Source organism: Leopardus geoffroyi, chromosome E2 (genome assembly GCF_018350155.1).
Source record: "Leopardus geoffroyi isolate Oge1 chromosome E2, O.geoffroyi_Oge1_pat1.0, whole genome shotgun sequence".
Lineage (NCBI taxonomy): Eukaryota > Metazoa > Chordata > Mammalia > Carnivora > Felidae > Leopardus > Leopardus geoffroyi.
In genome coordinates this window covers 57,709,712-57,729,964 of record NC_059335.1, presented here as the reverse complement: position 1 = coordinate 57,729,964, position 20,253 = coordinate 57,709,712, and the positions used below count along the sequence as shown (strand labels likewise).

General features: G+C 48.4%; 1 protein-coding gene across 1 annotated transcript in view; it reads right to left on the bottom strand.

The window, feature by feature from the left end:
- The window catches only part of USP10 (ubiquitin specific peptidase 10), a 71,045-nt gene extending 51,247 nt beyond the window's left edge, over positions 1–19,798 (bottom strand). Inside the window, 1 exon segment of the mRNA XM_045439870.1 lies at positions 19,592–19,798. Coding sequence (XP_045295826.1) covers positions 19,592–19,783 — 192 coding nt within the window. The 5' untranslated portion in view covers positions 19,784–19,798.
- Positions 19,799–20,253: the final 455 nt, after the last annotated feature.

Here is a 20,253-nt window from a genome sequence, read left to right as displayed (position 1 = left end):
GATTCTCTCTCCCCCTCTATCTCTGCCCCTCGCCAGCTCACTCGCCCTCTCTCTTTCAAAATAAATAAACTTTAAAAACTAAATAAACATAATCTTTAAATATAACCAAGATATAACCTTTCATTTTTAAATATATATTTAAACATAATCAAGACAATCTGAATTAAGCTTTACAGAAAACTTATTAAGAGCATACTTGTTTTGGCCTAGAGGAAAATCATTCACAATTACCACATGGTCTCCCAAACTAAAGAAAAATCGACTTTCACATTTTAAATCTAGAAGGGAAAAAAGGGGGTAGAAAAAACCATGAGTGTGATTAGAAAGTATCGGGGCAGGTCAACCTTTTAAAAATCCATTTTCATTCCCTACCACCCCCCTACTATCCTTGCCTACCAAGAAAGTCACCTGTGTCCAGTGGGGAGAGGGCACTCTCCTAGTCTTTACTGCCCCCCTCTATTTTTAGCTTAAACTTTTTTTTTTAAACATATTTTACTAAGAACCACCTATTTGCAGTCAGATCCACTTCTCGGTCATAAATATGACTCATGTTCTTGTGGATAAAAATTCTTTCCTTTTAAACTGATGCACAAGAAAGTTAACATAACTGAGAATACCAAGTGCTGGTGAGTCTCCGGAAGAAGGGGGATCCTCACGGTTGCTGGTGGAGACAGAAAATGACACAGCTACTTTGGAGAAGCTGGCAGTTTTCTATAAAACAAAACACACCGCTGACCACATGACCCAACAATCCCACTTCTAGGTATTTTACTCACAAAAGTGACAATCTACGTCCACCAAAGACTTGCAGATAAACGCAAGTCTTCATTTAGCTTCGTTCCTAACAAACACTGGAACAAAACCGTGCACCAAGAGGTGAAGAGAGAGGGGCGCCTGGGGGGCTCAGTCGGTTAAGCGTCGGACTCTTGATCTCAGCTCAGGTCATGATCCCAGGGTCGTGGGATGGAGCCCCACATCGGGCTCCACCCTGAGCTGAGCGGTGAGCCTGCTGGGGGTTCTTTCTCTCTCCCTCTCTCTGCCCTTCCCCTGCTCGCTCACTCTCTCTCTCAAAATAGATAAATAATTACATTAAAAAAAAAAAAAAAGAGGGGCGCCTGGGTGGCGCAGTCGGTTAAGCATCCGACTTCAGCCAGGTCACGATCTCACGGTCCATGAGTTCGAGCCCCGCGTCAGGCTCTGGGCTGATGGCTCAGAGCCTGGAGCCTGTTTCCGATTCTGTGTCTCCCTCTCTCTCTGCCCCTCCCCCGTTCACGCTCTGTCTCTCTCTGTCCCCAAAAAAATAAATAAACGTTGAAAAAAAAAAAAATTAAAAAAAAAAAAAAAAAAAAGAGGTAAAGAGGAACTGTGTTACTTCCATAATTAAATACTACTCAGCACTGAGAAGGAGAGGACTCTCACCCACAGTACGGATGAATCTGAAAGTGCTGTGTAGAACGAAAGAAGCCAGAGAGAGGAGTACACTCCGTATAATTCCACAGAAACAAAATCCTACAAAAGGGGATATGCACAGTGACAGAAAGCAGATCAGCAGTCACCCACTGTGGGGCAGAGACTCATGGCAAAGGGGCATGAGGGAACTTTTGGGACAACAGATTGATTGTGGTAACAGTTACCCTGGCATAGACGTGTCAAGCCTCAATCTGAAAATTTAAAATCGGTACATTTATTCTATTAAATTATACCTCAAAATGGTTAATGTTTTAAAATTGGTGCAGAATTAACCAATGCACGTCTACAAATAAGGTGGATGAGGCAGCTACACTACAGAAGCAACTCTGGGAGCGCCTGGGGGCGGGCTCGGTCGCTTGAGCGTCTGACTCCTGATTTCGGCTCAGGTCATGGTCTCACAGTTTGTGAGTTCAAGCCCTGCATTGGGCTCTACCCTGCTTGGGATTCTCTCTCTCTGCCCCCACCTCTTGCTCGTGCGTGCTCTCTCCTTCCCTCTCTCTCTCAAAATAAACTTTTAAAACATTCAACCAGAATCAAATAAGTAAAAGCAGCTCTTGAAGACCAAGGACCACAGTATTAACCCTTCACTTACATTAAGCAGACTCTTAAATACTCTGCTAACATCCACACGCTGAGATGCGTTTTCAGATTTCGTGTTCCTGGGTCCCAAGACTCTTACTAGTAGTACCCAGCACCACCTACGATACTGGGCGTGACACCTGTAACCTGCTGCCTGGTATCGCCATCAGGGTGCCCACTCCCGTAGTTGCCCAAGCACCAGACCAGAGACTGTTGCAGCCCGGCACGGCCTGTCTAACTGCCTAGATCCCCCAACCGCCTACTCAAACCCCACACCACACACAGACAGTTGCTGCCAGTAACACTGAATCAGACCTCGGGTGTTTCATTAAACAGAGTGCTACGCGGGCAGAAACTTGTACATGCATCTGTTCTACAGGGTTTTTCACTTAATGGAACACGCTGGAACCAAACCAACAGAAGCTCAGCTACCGAAGGCCACCTGCCAAAAAGGAGCGTGCATCACTAAACCAGAACTTTAAGTTAAAACACATTTGGAAAAAAGCAGTGTGACTACATAAACAATTTCCTTCTAATCTGCTGCCCACTGCCAATGGTTTCCTAAATACCTTGCAAGATCCAGAGCTGCCTGACTTACACCCCGCAGCCCACACACCCAGAGGGAGCAAGTTTAGAACGTTCCCCTTCAGGAGTCGCTCTGCTTGTTAATGAAAACCAAAGTTACTCAGAAGAGTCGGTCCAAGCGGTAAAAGCTGCAGAATTACGATCTGCTGAAAACAAGAGAAAGCAGAACCGGGTGCTGACAGCTAAGGCCGGGCCGAGCCCACTGAGGAAGCAGTCCGCTGCTCGCTTTTTCGGCTTCACTTTCACCTAATGATCTGCCGAAAACAAAGACCGCAACTATGCAGAAACAGCTTCCTTTACCAGCCAAAATAACAGATTGCGCTCCATTCCTGAATTAGGTTTGTAAGTTGGCTGTTATGATTAAAAATCTTTTATTAGAAAAAAACAAAACCTGAGACTTCGGGAAGTCTGCCCTATAGTAAAGATGTGGAGCCTGAAACTTGAATGTCCTGGAAAAGTACTTCACCCACCTGGCTCACAAGGCTGTTTTCCGTATAGAACACCAACCACTGGTGGGGCTCACCTGGCAGGGGAGCGGGGTCAGCCGTGCAGGACGAAGGCCTGTGGCAGTGGTTCTCATCCCCAAGCTACCCCTAGGATCGTCTGAGGATCCTCGGGCCTTCCCTGCAAAACTCCAGGGTTCAGTGGGGGCAAGCAGGGAGCCCAGGCTTCACTCAACATGCTGAACACTTTGTGTCCTCGTGACGTGCACTTAGGGTTCTGGCCCGCCGTGGAGGGCGCTCCCACGGCCACTCCAGGCAGCTGAGGAGTTGGGGAAACTAAGACAGCACGAGGGAAGGCCAGGCGAGCACAGCTACCTCGCCACTCAGTTATGCCCCCAAACCAGACAGAAGCAACCAGGAAACCAGTGGAAGCGATCACTTTGTGAAAGGACCCTCTGCTTGATGAACAACACGAGAGCATCTGGTTTTAAAACGGGAACTCTTTTAGGGCTTTCAAGGGTTTACTGATCACTAACAAGTTACCGGCGAACCACAAAGCTAAACGTCAACCAGAAGAGAAACTATCACGCAAGTAAACTGGAAACAATTTGATAAAAAAATTCCATTCCCAGGTAACTTTTCCACAAAGACCACTCTTTTATAACTGAGCTCATTTCCCATTTGCTCTTAACTAACTGAAATCTAACACTCACCTCCAACACCCTGCTTTTTCAGAAACAACCTCCCATCCTAGCATCCTTTCACACCCTCCAGCTAGTCTGTCTCTCCATCACGCACCCGATTTGTCCACACTGGGAGCTCTCTCTCACACACACACTCTTCCCGTGGGTGGCTCCCGCCCCCTGCAGGTCCGGACTCTGCTCCAGCCACCCCTCCTCCCCACCCCCGGCCTGTCCACGCCTGTCCCCGTCCCGCAGGCAGCTCTGTTCCCCGCCTCAAACCGTACCGGTGAAGCCCAGACTCCCATCCTCTCCCGGCCGCTCGGTCAAGTTCCAGGCCCACTTCTCAGGCTGCCAGCCCCACGGCACTCCTACTTCCAAGCTCTGGTTTCGCCTTCAATTCCAAGGCCCGTTATTTTCTCAAAACCAGCTCCTACACGAACGCCAACGGCAGACTTCGTGGTTCTGCCAACCTCCCGGAAGAGAAACCTTGAAGATTATGTTAAATCATGTACCTTTCCATCCCAAATTTCTGGGACAATCTCAACAAAGTACCAAAATGTTCAGAAAGCCTTATCTGGCAAGAACAAGGGCAACTACATGAAGAGAAAGTGATTAACTGACCCCTATCGACATCCCACGACTGAGACCCAGAGAACAGTATCTCCATGAATCAAAGGCAGGAGTAGCACCTTTCTGAACACACACCGCACCTCAATAATAAGATTATGGGGCACCTGGGGGGCTCAGTCAGTTGAGCATCTGACTTCGGCTCAGGTCATGATCTCACGGTTCGTGGGTTCGAGCCCTGCATCGGGCTCTGTGCTGACAGCTCGGAGCCTGGAGCCTGCTTCGGATTCTGTGTCTCCCTCTCTCTCTGCCCCTCCCCCGCTTGTACTCTGTCTCTCTCTCGAAAGTGAACATTAAAAATAATTGATACACAGATGTCATTTTATCATTACATTCTTTCTTAAAGACAGGGATTTCTAACTGTTATTTGGGGGGAGCAGACCCCCCTGAGAACACAGTCCACTACCTGAAGAATGCACACACAGAGGAAGCGACAGACCTGGAAAAGGAGAGGGGGAAGGAGTGGTGCTCCCGGATGGGACTCTAACGGACTTTGCAGCCGTCCTCCACATGTCCATTTTCCTCCTCCCCTGCTGCTTAGTGGTCACCCAGTCCAGAAGGCTGATACACACCCACTCCCAGCTCTAGATGGGAGCCCGACCTGGCATGCCACCCACCCTCCCTGCCCACAGCACCCAGTTCAAGGGTGACCCAGAAGGCACAAACCCCAAGACACAGCCAAGAATTCTGGATCACACGTCCACTCTCTTGTTCTGGTTGATGTAGAATAGGCTGGACATACATAGGAAGCCTACAACCGCTGTGACTATTTTCTCATTCGGAGGAAAACTAGTCTTAGGAAAATGCTGACACAACAGAAGCGAAAAGAAACCAGGTCCTCAAAGATATCACTGAATCGATTAATCAAACCAACCTTGAAGCATGACCTACCTCTGGGATTTCTGGTTCCATGAGCCAATAAATCTCTAGTTTATGCTGTAAGCCAATTAGAGCTGGCCTTTCTTTCACTTACTCTCAAAAGCATCCTACCTAAGACAGGAATGAAGCGCACAATAAAGGACATAAAAAGGCTTGTTCCAAGTTCGGTGGCAGCAACCAAGGGACTCAGAGAAAGTAAGGTCACTCCAAAAGCCACAATCAGGTTGATCAGAAACGCAGGCCCTACTGTCTGCCCACAGGATGCCCTCCGCCTGCCTCCCCGTTTGCCAAAATCCTATTTCACTGTCAAGGCTGTTCATCCCTCCCTTCCTTCACCCTCTGAATTACTGCTGCAGAGCCTCGCACGTGCACCTCCCAAGCACTGAGCACGTAACTACACGGCTCAGGACGTGCCCGGCAGCTTCCTACACCTCAGTTACAGGCTTAGTCACCCACTACCTACACAGGGTAAGAGCACCAGTTATCTTCCTGAACATCTGTAGCAACAGCTAAAATAGTCGGCCTTCACCAAACATTAATCAGCTTACTGACAAATACTCTATAAGAAGATCTTTCTCAATCTTTTCCAAGTAGTTCACACATAGAACTGGCTTCTGATCAAACTGGTACAAAGTTTTAAAATCCAAACATGAAAAAACTTCATGTTTGGGGCGCCTAGGTGGTTCAGTCAACAGAGTGTCCAACTCCGGATTTCAACTCAGGTTGTGATCATGGAATAGAGCCCCACACTGGGCTCCACGCAGAGTGTGAAGGCTGCTTGGGATTTTCTCTCTCTCTCTCTCCCTCTGCCCCTCTCCCCCTGCTCGCACACACGTGTGCTCTCTCTCTCTCGAATAAAAATAAAAATATAATAAAAAACTTATTTTCGGGGCACCTGGCTGGCACAGTCAGTAGAGCATGAGATTCTCGATCTCAGGGTTGTGAGTTGGAGCCCCAATGTTGGGTGTAGAGATCACTTAAAAATAAAATTTTGGGGGCGCCTGGGTGGCGCAGTCGGTTAAGCGTCCGACTTCAGCCAGGTCACGATCTCGCGGTCTGTGAGTTCGAGCCCCGCGTCGGGCTCTGGGCTGATGGCTCAGAGCCTGGAGCCTGTTTCCGATTCTGTGTCTCCCTCTCTCTCTGCCCCTCCCCTGTTCATGCTCTGTCTCTCTCTGTCCCAAAAATAAATAAACGTTGAAAAAAAAAAATTTTTTTTTTAAATAAAAATAAAAATAAAATTTTGGAAAAAAAGCCCTTCGTGTTTTAAATTATCACTGATTACTTAATATTACTTAGCAAAATATATCTTCTCCTCTACCCCCCAAATAACCAATGAATTAAATGTATCTTTCAGTTTACTTTAATGCTTTAATTAGTTCTGGGAAATAAGGTAATTCACAACCAGAAACAGCTAAAAAACGTATCCAAAAAATGTCCATCACTGTTTTTAGTATGTGTAAAATATAATTTGTGAATACACCACAGTACTTAAAAATAACATTGAGGAAAAAGTTTAATAATGGAGAACACTCACAAGTGGGGGAGAAAAAAAAAAAACCTTCACTCAACAACATATAGTATAATCCTATTTCATTAAAGAAGCAAGTGCATTATTATTATTACATATGTTACAACAAAGCTGCCTGGTTCCCTCTGCATCCCATTTCAACTGGTCACCCAAAGCCTTATTTGGCCCCCATGGCCTTTTGTGCTGCTCAGCTGGTCATGGGAGCACCCAACTGCCCCTTCCTGCCTCCAGGCTCAGCCTCCACCCTCCAAACCACATGTGGCCACCACGGCACTTTCTCCAAAATGGGAATCTGATTTGGGTCCCTAGGAGCAGCCCATCACAACCGTTCAGGACAAAAAGCCCCAGCAGAGCACACAAGAGCTCAGCGCCTGGCACTCATCCACCTTCCCAGACTCACGGGCCGAGGCTCCCCAGAGCCCAGCACGGCAGTTCTCTCCGTGCACGCTGCTGTGCATGCTGGGCCTCTCGCATCCGGGGCCTTCTCTGGCCTGGATGACCTCTGACATCAGAGAACACAGTTCCAGAGTCTCAGCTTTACCAACTATTTTCCCAAAAAACCTGCTGAGTTACACACTCTTGATTGTAACAGGTGATTAGCCTCTATCTTACATGCAACTGTGAACTTCCTCAATATATGGACTGGGCTACATCTCTCATTAATTTGTACATCAATATATACTCACTGAGCACCGATCATGTTCTAAGCCCTGGAGATGTATCAATGAACAAAACAAACAAATCTCTGCCCTCATGAAACTTAAGCTCAGCTCTGACATACAATTAGGCTCTCCACCTGGGAAGCTGTTGGCTCTGTGGCTCTCGAATTGGGAGAGTTAACGGCACTGGCTCTGACGGGATCAGAGGATCACTGCCACGGTCTACTGACAGGTCATGGGAAAGCTGTGCTAAAAGCACTGTATTTGCATCAGTAACTGCCTTTTGATCTATCTCAGGACTACATTTACTGAGAAACAACCCAGAGAATTAAACAAAATACTTTATGATCTGATATACAGATCAGTCGCCTGGATTCAAGGAACTACACAACAGAGATAAAGAAAGCCATGAAGACCCTTAAAAGAAGCTCAGGTCGCCTGTGCATTTTTTTTTTTTTAAGCAAAGTCTACACCCAACGAGGGGCTTGAACTCACACCCCAAGACCAAGACTCACGTGTTCACTGATGGAGCCAGCCAGGCACCCCGCCCACTCGTTCTTAATGCAAAAATTACAACCAATCAGAACACTTCAGGAGCAGCTCATCCTTCTTATTCAGGACGGGCACTAAAAGGTATTTCCACCAAGGACGAATTTGTCCCTCGCCGTTCTGCACGCTGCGGTGCTAATCTTCATGCCCAGAACGAGAAACCCCACAACAAACCCATATGCAGTCCTGAATGTACCGAATGTACTGGTCATTTCCTCCAAGTGGCCCCTCTGTCAAGTAACTTACCCACTGCACACACCACAAAGGCGAGACCCTGTACTGGCAGTGGAGGTGCTGGAGGAGAACCAGACCTCAAGAAAGCCTTCCTGTGCCACCAGGTCACTCCCGGGATCCTTACTCTTACTTCAGAGCACCTGAGAGAGCTCGAGTTAGACAACCGACCCGTGCTGTTCTCCTCTGCCAGGCAGGGCCCCGTCTGGGCACAGGGCCCACACACGGCCCGGAAGGCTACAGGCCTCCCCGAACAGCTGACTGACCCTCGGAGGAAAGATAGGGCATCTACAGAACCAAAGTCCACGGGGGCCTCAAAGCTCACCATGCACATTGCATGCAAGGCAGTCCTTTCCTTTTTCATAGGAAAGTGAAGGACTGACAAAGCTAACTCAAACCTATGTTCCCACCCGAAAAGAAATCAATGTCCAAGAAACAAAATGATAACGTACTTTACTTTCTGTCCACCTCAAAAAGAAAAGAAGTCCATCTGTTCAACTTGTGCCATAGGATAAGAGGCAAACTCCAAACTCAGCTGTGGTAACTGTTTCCAAAACTAGTCAATGCTAGGATATTGCTACAGTGTCACCGTGTGTAGTCAGCTAAGTTTCCAGCCAAAACTACTGCAGAGACTACTGCGAATTATACATATATATACATATATACATATATACACATATATATACATATACATGTATACATATGTATACATATACACATACATATACATATATATGTGTGTATGTATATATATAAATATAAAAGCTATCTCCTACCTCTTATCTCCTTCTCATTTACCTCTAGTCCCAGAAAAGTAAAGGTACGTTCCTGACCCTCAACTCATACCATATAGCCGTGGCACGTAAAAGGCAGGAGTTCGATAAGGAGAGGGAAGGAGCAGTAATTATGCTCGCACGTCTGTGGAAAAGTGGAGGCAAGAATTTCCTCAACGGACAAATCCATGACCAGCAGCAAAAAAAGATGGCAAGAATTTCTGATGGCAGACTGGCCCAATGCTGTACACACAACCTCAGACAAATTTTGACTACGACCAGACCTGAGAACAAATTAGAAAGTTCATCCCAATTCACTGGGACATCAGATGGTCACGGCTGAAATGCGCCGTGGTGGAGTCTGGGCCGCTTCCACCCCGTCCCCTGCATCCCATCCACAATGCAGAGCACAGGGGTCAGCAGCGGTGCGCCTCCATGGCTTTGGAGAGTGCATCTGTACTCAGATTACTTCTCTGTAACTGTGTTTTGCAACTAACACACCCCATCCAGGTCCTGGCACACAGCAAGAGCTGGATAAATGCTGAAAAGGAATGAATCAGGAATCTCCTTCTGAAGACCCAATGGGACAGATCTTCAAAGTGGCAAAATTTTCAGGCGTCTCGTGCTGGTTCTGTCCCCACAATCCATTCTACTCGGTGCTAAAATTAGATCTTATCACCTCTCACAGTGGTACATACATGTATTTTGGTTCTTGTTCACACTCAACCTAGACTGGATAAATTATTTTATCCAAAATATGATTTAGCTAATCCTATTCATGGCAACGTGTTCAATGGGTTACGTGAAACAAACTGGAAACAAAGCCATGTGGAGGCTCTGAAACCTGAGCTGAGCTGCGATACCCTGGGGGGAGCCGTCCTAAACCCAGATTTAGAGGCCTGCCCACAAGGAGCCCCAGCAAGTGGGTCTGGATGGCCATCAAGTGATTCTGACAGAAGACTAGGACCAAGGGTCCCAACCTAAGAAATACTATCATATAGGGGCGCCTGGGTGGCTCAGTTGGGCATCTGACTTCTGCTCGGGTCATTATCTCGGGGTTCGTGAGTTTGACCCCCGCGTCGGGCTCTGTGCTGACAGCTCGGAGCCTGGAGCCTGGAGCCTGCTTCGGATTCTGTGACTCCCTCTCTCTGCCCCTCCTTTGCCCACACTCTGTCTCTCTCTCAGATATATGTAAATGTTAACACGAAAGAAAAAAATACTATCATATAAAATGATTCCAAATTTCTAAAATCTCCTCCAAAAAAGACTGCAGAGGGGCACCTGAGCAGCTCGGTCGGTTGAGTGTCCAACCTCAGCTCCGGTCATGACCTCACAGTCAGTGAGTGTCAGACTCGCTGCTGTCAGCACGGAGCCACCTTGGGATCCTCTGTCCTTTCTCTGCCGCTCCCCACTCACACGCGCACGCTCCTTCTCAAGAATAAAAACATTAAAAAAAAAAAAGGACTGAACAAAAGCATTTCAAAGTATTAACCTCAGAAGTCACCTCTGGGTCATGGGATATTATGAGGGACATGTTCTTCTTATATTTTATTTCCTAAGACCATAATGAAGAAACAAATGTTTGTTTTTAAAGGTGCCCCCCCAAAACTAAAGGGCATAATGTCCCCACATGGCCTTCCTAACACTGTATCCAATTAGCACTGAGGACACCCAAAAGCTATTCACCTTGCATTAATCCGCCTCAGATGTCCCCAAAAGAATGCCCTGCTTTTCCCCCTCCAAGTTCTGGGGTTCAAGATGCTCGGGGTGCTGACGTGACCACAGAGTACGCTCCCGGATCTGGGCGACAGCCGGAAGAGGGACACCTCTGACAGCCGGGAAGTACCACACCTGGCCCCCCGAGGCCGTCGCCACGGGCAAGGCTGGCACAGAGAGGTGCCACCACTTACTAAAACCCGTGGTTTTGTTCCGAAATCCTGTGGGTTCTCACAGACCCGCACCTGCTCACAAGACCCACGGTGTCTGAGGCTTGGCCTCTCTCAGGGTCCCTCACCTCGCCTCTGACTCCGGCCCCACCCGTTCTCCCCACACAGCACTTCAGCCACAAACCTCTTCCGGGTCCCCACACGTGCCTCAGGTTTTGGGACTCTGCTCCTCCGCCCGCCGTCTCCCAGATGCCCTTGTCCTCGTGCTCCTCTGCCCAAATGTCACCTTTCCAGAAGAGACATCCTCCCAGCCTCCCCTGACGCTCAGTCTCGCTCTCCTCCTGTTCAATCTGTCTTACACCTAAATACCTTCTAAATCATGCCACTGCTCTACCCTGCACTCTCCCTGAACAAGAATCCAAAATCCCTCCGGCCTCATCTCGTGGCCCCCGTGATCTCGTTACAACGCGTCTACTCCGCACAGGGCAGTCACAGCGTGAGCCCACGAGGCAACTCGATCACGTGCTTCCACGGTCAAACGCCGGACGGCCCCCTGCTTCCACATTTTTCTCAGCGTAAAGACGGTAACATTCAGGAAACCCTACAAGGTTGGGCAGACCCCTGGAGGCCTCTCCTCTCCGGCACGGAGCTCTACACCTACGTGGGCTTTCTCCGAGTCCTCTTAACTGCCCTCAACTCGCTCCAGCCACGGGGCCGGTACACCCGCAGCCTGCACGGTCCCCAGCTGTGCATCTCAGCTAAGGCACCCCTTCCAGGGAAACTCTTCCCCGACCCTCCCGGGCCACACCAACACACCGCGTTCCCTTCCTCTGGGACACACTTCTCAGTCTGGAACGACACGGCCATTGCTGTGATTATCTGACCAGCGACCGTCTCCCTCACCAGACAGTAAGCTCCCTGGTAGGAGGGACAATGCCCGCTTTTGCCCATCACCCCGTCCTCAGTGCCTGGTACACAGTAGCCACTCAATAACTACTTGCTGAGTGAACGAACGAAAGTTCTTGGCAATGTTCTCCACACTTCTGTTGCAGGAACTACCACCCCAAATCAGGGTTCGCCAATGAGCCTGTTTCTCTCCCCCCTCCCACTCCGTGAACTACTAAAGCACAGCAACTCGCTCTTCAGCTCTGCGTTCCTAATGCCCAGGCGCCAAAAATTTTGCTTTGAACAATCACAAAAGATACAAAGTCCTTTATACGTGGTTCTGAATAAAAGTGTCTGATAGCCTACAAATTAATTCCAGCTGAAGCAGAACGCTACCCTTGGAAGACCTGATCTTGCGTTTTATTAGAGTCAGAAGTGGTGGAATGCCGTCGTCTCCGGGGAGAGGGACCCGAGGTGGGCAAGGGGAGAGCGCTTCATCTTCTGCCATTGTAGCACGTTGATTGTAAAACAGGGGGGAGGAGGAGAAAACCCGATTTCTGGAGAAGGCAGGAAAATCCAAGTTAATTACCGGCACCCCCACTATTCACTCAGGCTGATGACCACTGTCTCCAAATAAGGAAAGCTTCATCCTCTCAATAGCCTTCTCTAGTGAAGAGGGGACCAAGAGACAAGAATCTGAGTTTGAGTCAGACCTCTTTTCACCGTATAAAAACTGGATGGCACGGCTGCTATAACTAAGGGGTTGAATTCTTCAAAAAGCCATTTCTTTAGGGGTACCTGGGTGGCGCAGTCGGTTAAGCGTGCGACTTCAGCCAGGTCACGATCTCACGGTCCGTGAGTTCGAGCCCCGCATCAGGCTCTGGGCTGATGGCTCAGAGCCTGGAGCCTGTTTCCGATTCTGTGTCTCCCTCTCTCTCTGCCCCTCCCCCGTTCATGCTCTGTCTCTCTCTGTCCCAAAAATAAATAAACGTTGAAAAAAAAAAATTTTTCAAAAAGCCATTTCTTTAAAAAAAAAAAGTCTTTGGACATTTTATTACTCAGAAATCTCTAGAGCATCTCCACAGTTCTCAGTATACTTTAACCTCTAGAGTATCTGCTCCCTTCCCTGGCTAAAACAGGTAAAACGAAGAAAACTTACTATGCTTGAATAGATGCCTTCAAAAATTTTAGAAACAAGGTTTGCTCCAGAAAGTTCAGCTCAGTGGCCGTGTGGTTCGAGCAGACTGCATTACGTACCATGAACAACAGAATCGCAGAAACGCCCCGCGGGAAAAGGGGCAGAAGACGTGTACCAAACTGAGCATTAAAGGCCAGAAAGAGCATGACTTCAACTTTTCACGTTAAATACTTCTGGGTAGTTGGCATGTTTTAGAAAGAGCACATCTGTTCTATGTGTTTCAAAATAAAATCAATAAGGACACACCCCACACAAAGTTTAGCAACTGGTAACATACTAGCAACTCTTAGTGAGATGACAGTCTTGAATCATTTCCATTTTTATTTCACTCATTCATCCATTCAATCAACTTTCACTTAGGAGCTGCTCAGGCGACGTCACTATGTGAAGCATTACACCTTGATCAGTCTCTTGCAGGAAAGCAGTTTGGCAAAGCAGAAAAAACAAAGGATTCAGAAGTCCAACGACCTGCTGGCAAGCCCCCAGTGATGCACGTAGCAGCCACGTGACTTCAAGTCCCACGCTGCGTGGGTCTCACTTTTTCATCTGTGAACCGGTGATGACAAGACACCGCAGAATGGCTGTAAGGCTCAAACAAGCCATGCACTTTACAAACCATGACACTTACACATTGCACAACACTCAAGTGCTGATCACTGCAATTTCAATGTGTTGTAATTAATAAGTTCCTCCGCGTCCAATTATCAGATCTACCCAGAAGGTCTACTTCCGGCCTCAAATAAATACACACATATTGACAGCCATCTAAGTGGAACTACTACTTAAAATTTCAAGGGACATATTTGACAACACTGGGCAAGAATCTCAAAAAACTCTGGAATTAAATTTCACTGTCAAATTCTCTTCCATTTCCCCGAAAGCTTCAACAGGTCCTGTCAAAAGGAAAAAGATTATGACGTTCAGAAAGAACAGGGAGAGCACACATTTTAACGACGCAAGACGAAAGTCTCTCGACAGAGTCACTGCTTCACTCCGCTAGTTATAAAACGTCTACAGTAGAAGAAAGCCCCCCCAAAAACCACTAGAAATCCTCTTCACAATTATTAGAATACCAAATACATTCACAAGTTAATTGGTCCTAACTAAATTTAAATGAATGCAATAAAATTTTAAAGGCACCCCTTGTAACCAGAGCAAAGGAAGGGCATCACCGTGTTTACATGCAGACTGCAACCCATCGGGCCAAATGGCAACTCAAAATGTTCTACGGAGTCATCTGCAATGTTCTTGAACAGTTCCTATGTCACAAGGGCCATGGCTTGCAAATATAACGTATACAGACGTCTAGCTTTACTTAATGCATTTTACAACATGAGTATTTATGACATGTACTCGCAGTAATGGTAAACGACTATTTTTGTGGACAGTGAGCAGAATTCAATTGAGACACTGGCCTGAAAAGCCACCCCCACCACTTCCAGCACAACCAGCAGGTCCCCTCTTAGGATGACAGCTCCAGGGGGTGCACTGCTCATGGCACTCTGCACTCCCCACCCTGCCAGCAATTTGCATACAGTACACAGAGATGAAAAAAATTTCTTCCTCATAAAATAAGGACAAGGAAAACAAAATCTGCCACTGTCATATATGATAAGTAAGGGTGAAAGAAAGGGCAACTAGATGTAAAAAAAATGCCCAAGGTGCAAGAGTGGGGAGCCCAGACTTTCCACCAGGAGGCGCCTCCACTTGTAACGCACCAGTGGTGAGAAGGAGAGTTAGAAGTCCCACCAGCCGACACCAAAAACATAAACTGAGAATTGATCTGAAGATTGGCAACCACTAAAGCTGCAGACAAAGCCCACGAGAGAGAGGCCTGAGGATCACAAGAGCAGACGGCATCGGCGCGTGGACACTTGGCGGCAGGCGCTGGGCGAAGGCTACGTGCATGCTGTCATCTAACAAATCTCCAGGAGGCCAGAAAAGGAAACTGTAGGAAAATGTAATAGGCACTAATCCCCTTTGCACCACCTTACTCTCCCAGCCCTAAACCACACCTCCACCTCTACACCTCACCTACTCGATTCCCGGGAGAGGGCAACAGGAGAACAGCACGTGTCAAGACAGAGGGCAGAATGGAGTTACTGGCCCAGAGCTTCTGGCTTCTCAGGTCTTCTGCTGGAATGGGGTCACGGCTGAGGAGCTTTCAAACAGACAGAAACAGCCAGCTCGCAAAAAGCATACATTTCGAAGACGCCACATCTAGGGTTATGACAGATTCTACAATGTCTAATCCTTGAAACAAATACTATGAGCACAACCCACGGGCCACCTTTATGTTGCCCACACTAGTTCTTAATCCAGCCTGCAGTCACAGAGACGGTCACAAAAAGACCTTTGGGGAGATCACTTCAACAAACGGGCAAACTGCAATCCAAGCACATGTAAGTCTTTGGAAACGAACATCGACACTGCTGAAGTGGCACTAAAGTGACAAACGACAGTAATCCAATGGCCCCAGGCCAATTAATTCCATTGCAAACAGATTTATCTGTTTCGTGCCCGGTGGTTCTCGCACGGGAAGCAGTAAAGAGAAATGCAGCCGCCTAATTACAAATCCAAAAGCGAGCTCTTCCTACAATTTCTCATACCTCAGTATGCGAGCAGCAAAGTAACAAGTGTCCTCGACAACCACCTTTAACGATCCTCTTGAAAAACCAGATCTATTAACAGCAAAAACTCACAGGACAAATCAGTACAAACGCAAAAACGAACAAAAAATTACTTTGATGTGGCTGATAATTCAAACACAGATGACACAACTTTTCCCAAGTTCCTGAATATCATACCCGGGCAGAGAAAACGTGCAACAGGTTTGGCATGAGACAATCACTACACTTTGTAACCCTTTCCTCCTGTAAGTTTTCCCATGTCGAACACTATGAATAAGATCACGCCAGCTCCACATAAAAGTGCACTGGAATGCACGTCCTAACTTTTGCTCTAGAGAGGAAGTTAAAACGAGGCAGATTGGCTTAGCGCTCACTGCAATTTCGGTAAACTGTGGTCCCACCAAGACGGACCCAAGCGCACGACGCACCTCGTCTGCACTGCCGCTCGGTATGTCACTGAGGCGACCGTCATTTCACCAACTTGAAACCTATCTAGTCGCAGAACAGGTTTGAGTTTCTGCTGTCGCTGTGCAAAGGAAAATCAGCATCTCCAAATATCCTGTATTTCAAATAATTGTATTTGCTTCAGCTGCCTCACTACGAGGTTCCAGTAAAAATGTATCTTTTGAGAAATACTAATACAGCGGTCAGTTACAAACAGATAGATATTCCACCACACGGGGACACTCCACCATATGCTGTAAAGTGGATCCAAGAAATTCCATAATGTAAAATGTGGGGCCCCATCACTGCCAGGTAATGCAAAGACCGGAGTGAGCCTGCTTCAGGGCACCAGGACAGGAAGCCACGTGATATCCAAATAAAGTGTAGAAGGCATTACCAGGGGGGATTTCACTACAACGACCACAAACCCACAAACGATTCCTGGTTGAAGGAAGGACTGGTCAGTTCACACTAATTACCCCAAATCATTTCATCAGACAACAAATACTCACAAATTAAGAGATGTACTTACACTTCCATTGTCAAAGTTCATCCTTTATATCTGTTAAAATGCTGAAAACTATTGGCATTAGAAATGTTTCCAAGTTTTCCACTGGTTCACTTCAATCCAGGGAACAGGGTTCAACAATCATATGGAAACAGAATATAACCTATATAAATTTTCAAAATTGTAAGCATAACAATCCAATTTTGTTTTATTTTTTAAAGTTTATTTATTTATTTTGAGAGAGACAGAATGAGTAGGAGAGGGGCAGAGAGGTGGGGACAGAGGATCCGAGAAGCGGGCTCTGTGCTGACAGCAGAGAGCACAATGTGGGGCTCGAGCCCACAAACTGCGAGATCATGACCTGAGCCGAAGTCCGACTTAGCCACTTAGTTAAGTCCGACTTAACCGACTGAGCCACCCAGGTGCCCCAACAACCCAATTTTAATATAAAACCCTTACTGTTAATTTGTGGTTGTCATTCCCAATTGTACACAAGTAACATGCATCTCATGATGCTTAACACATGGTAAGTGATCGGTATCTGTTGAATTAATGAGTGAATGACCAGGGTCTCTGCAGGGCTCTTAGGACAAAAGGTCTAATAAAACAAATTTATTAAGATGCTCAGCCCAGGGGCGCCTGGGTGGCTCAGTCGGTGAAGCGGCCGACTTCAGCTCAGGCCATGATCTCGCGGTCCGTGAGTTCAAGCCCCGCGTCAGGCTCTGTGCTGACAGCTCAGAGCCTGGAGCCTGTTTCAGATTCTGTGTCTCCCTCTCTCTGACCCTCCACCATTCATGCTATCTCTCTCTGTCTCAAAAATAAATAAACGTTAAAAATTTTTTTTTTTTTTTTAAAAAGATGCTCAGCCTGGCGTGCCTGGGAGGCTCAGTGGGTTAAACGTCCGACTCTTGATTTTGGCTCAGGTCATGATCTCACGGTTTCGTGGGACTGAGCTCCAAGGCGGGCTCTGTGCAGACAGCACCAGCCTGACTGGGATTCTCTCTCCCTCTCTTGTCTGGCCCTCCCCTGCTTGTGCACGTGCTCTCACTCCTGCTTTCGCTCTGTCTCTTCCAAAACAAATAAAATTAAAAAAAAAAAAAAATGTTCAGCCTGATGCAAGCAGGATACAATTACCAAATCTTGTCACATTATTTCACTACTTGTTTTCATTACTATTCTTTGAAAAAGACTATGAGAAATCGAACTACTCTTTTGCTGCTACCTTCCCCATGCTAGAACTTAAAGGCACTCAAATTATACTTAAAAATAAACGTATTAAAAGAATAACCTCAAAGAGTTGCTAACATTTATGTTCAACTGACTTTTGCCACTGCGGTTTTCTAAAAATGGGTATAGGCAATATTGTTTGAAACGTGAATACTAGGACAATGAATGTAGATGAAATTACAATTAATTAAGTTTATAAATCGTCACGGCTAGTTATCATTTAAATCAGGTTTGCATTGTAACTGGTGCTTATGATAATGGAGTGAATTAGGGGTGCCTGTAGCGCACGCAACTCTTGATCTCAAGGTTGTGAGTTTGAGCCTCACAGTTAAGCATAGAAATTACTTAAAAAAATAAAATCTTGAAAAAAAAATAATAGAATGAATTATGGCTAAACATGCCTTCACTTCAAAATCACTATGAATACCTTACACGTTCGTTCACAATGAATCTCGTACCTGTTCATACCAATTTTAACAATGAGCTATACACGTTTATATTTGAGAAAAAAGGCAAATATCAAACCTCTTAAGAAAACAAAAATCTTTCAATTACACATTTGTAAAAAATTACTCAAATGCTAAGCCCCCTTTTTTTTTGCAAAGAACCATAGGAAATACTCACAAAGTAGATGAACAAGTGAACAAGAAGTTAAAGGGAGAAACCTCTGCAAACTAAAGTATCAAAAATGTGACAACATTCCAGCCTCCTGTAAGATCTCATTTAAGGAAAAAAAAAAAAAGTTTTCGCGTTTTAAATTTCAGGATAGGCATTAATCTCAACAGCTATTAAAATCGACTTCATTTCCAAAGGGCGAGAAACACCCAACAGTTCGCAGAGGCGATCTACCCGCCACCAGTTTTCCCAGTAGCTACTTTGTTTCACTTTCCCACATTTCAATACCAAGGCACACTGGGACGGTATAAAGTGCAGAAATTTCTAGGGATTAGATGTCAAAAAACCAGCGGTCGAAAGCAAGCCTGAAAGATAATACCACAGGAGCAACTGTAATACCCAGAGTCATTGAAAATTGGGGGGGGGGGGGGGGGTCAACTCTACACGTACACCTCCCCAGAAGAGAAAAAGGTGCGTCTCACTCTTTCCCTCCACTATGGGATCATTATAAATGGTCCCTAAACTTCGGCTGGTGCTGTGACACGGCGCGTTAGCGTCAGCCAGGCTGAGATGGGTTCATGCAAAAGATGTCACTCAGATGCAACTCAAAGTACGGTCCTGGGGACTTGATTTCCACTTTCCTTTGCAACAATAACCGAAGGCTGTTCCCCAGTGACTCGCGTCCACAAACCAGAGAACCAGCAAGCCCCCCGCGGTCAATCAAGCTGAGGAAGCGACCTTTGGGGGCACGGGGGCAGCGGGGCACCCCCACGCCTTGGGGTCCCGCTCCGCGCCCAGAGGTGACCCGAGTGCCTGGAGAGCCCCGCCGCGGCGGGGCCTCTCGAAGCCCCCCGGCTGCCTCTCCCGGGGCGCCCAGGGCGCCCCCCCCACCTCCGCACCCCCGGCTCCCCCGCGGTCCGCCCGGAGGTTAACCCCTTCGCGACCCCCGCAGGCGGCCCGGCGCCCCTCCCCGCTGCTCCCCGGCGGCGGGCCCCTGCTGGCCCCGCGCGGGGCGGCGGCGGGCGGCCGGGGCGCGGCGGCGGCGGGAGGCCGGGGCCTAGTCCGGGGCAGCGTGTCCCGGCGCCCTCCCCCACTCCCACACGCTCGCTCCGGGCAGGGCGCGCCCGCCCGCCCCGGGGCCGCCCGCCGCGGCTCGGGGCCGCTCCCGCCCAGGGCGCGGGCCGGCAGCTACCTGCGGGTTGCGGAGGGCCATGGCGGCCCGTTTCAATGAGCCTCGGCGCTCGTCCGACTCCTCACGCTGCTTCCCCCGCCGCCGCCATCTTCTCGCCCGCACATACACACTCGCATCGGCCGCCGCGCCTGCGCACTGGCCGCGCGCCGCGGGGCGCGGGGCGGCCGGGCGCGCCGGGCGCCTGGTGCGCATGCGCGGCCGACAGGTGGGCGTGCGCGGCGGGAGTGGGCCTGGTGGACTCCGAGCCCGCGCCCCTTCGCGGTGCGGGCCGCGGGGCCGCGCGCCGGGGGCCCCGGCCGCGGTCCCGGAAGGAGAAAGGGCGGGGGACGGGGGTAATGATGCCAAAGCGCCCAGCCGGCCCGGGCCTCTCACCTGCTGGCGGGCCTCCGGGGTGCTGGGCGTGACTCGGGACGTCCGGAGCCCGGAGCCGCGACCTGAGGCCGGCCCCGGGCGCCGAACCCCAAGGTCTCCCTGGGCCGGGGTCTCCCAAATGAGCGCCGAGGGCCCGGGAGGAGCCTCCCCTGCTCGTGGTGATAACAGTTCCGTGCATTCATTCATTTATTCACTGTTCATCCCACAAACGTTGCCTGAGCGCCCACTCTGGGCCACGCCTATTGCCAGGCAGTGGCGAAGACTCAAACGCACACGTAAGGCGCTTAGCA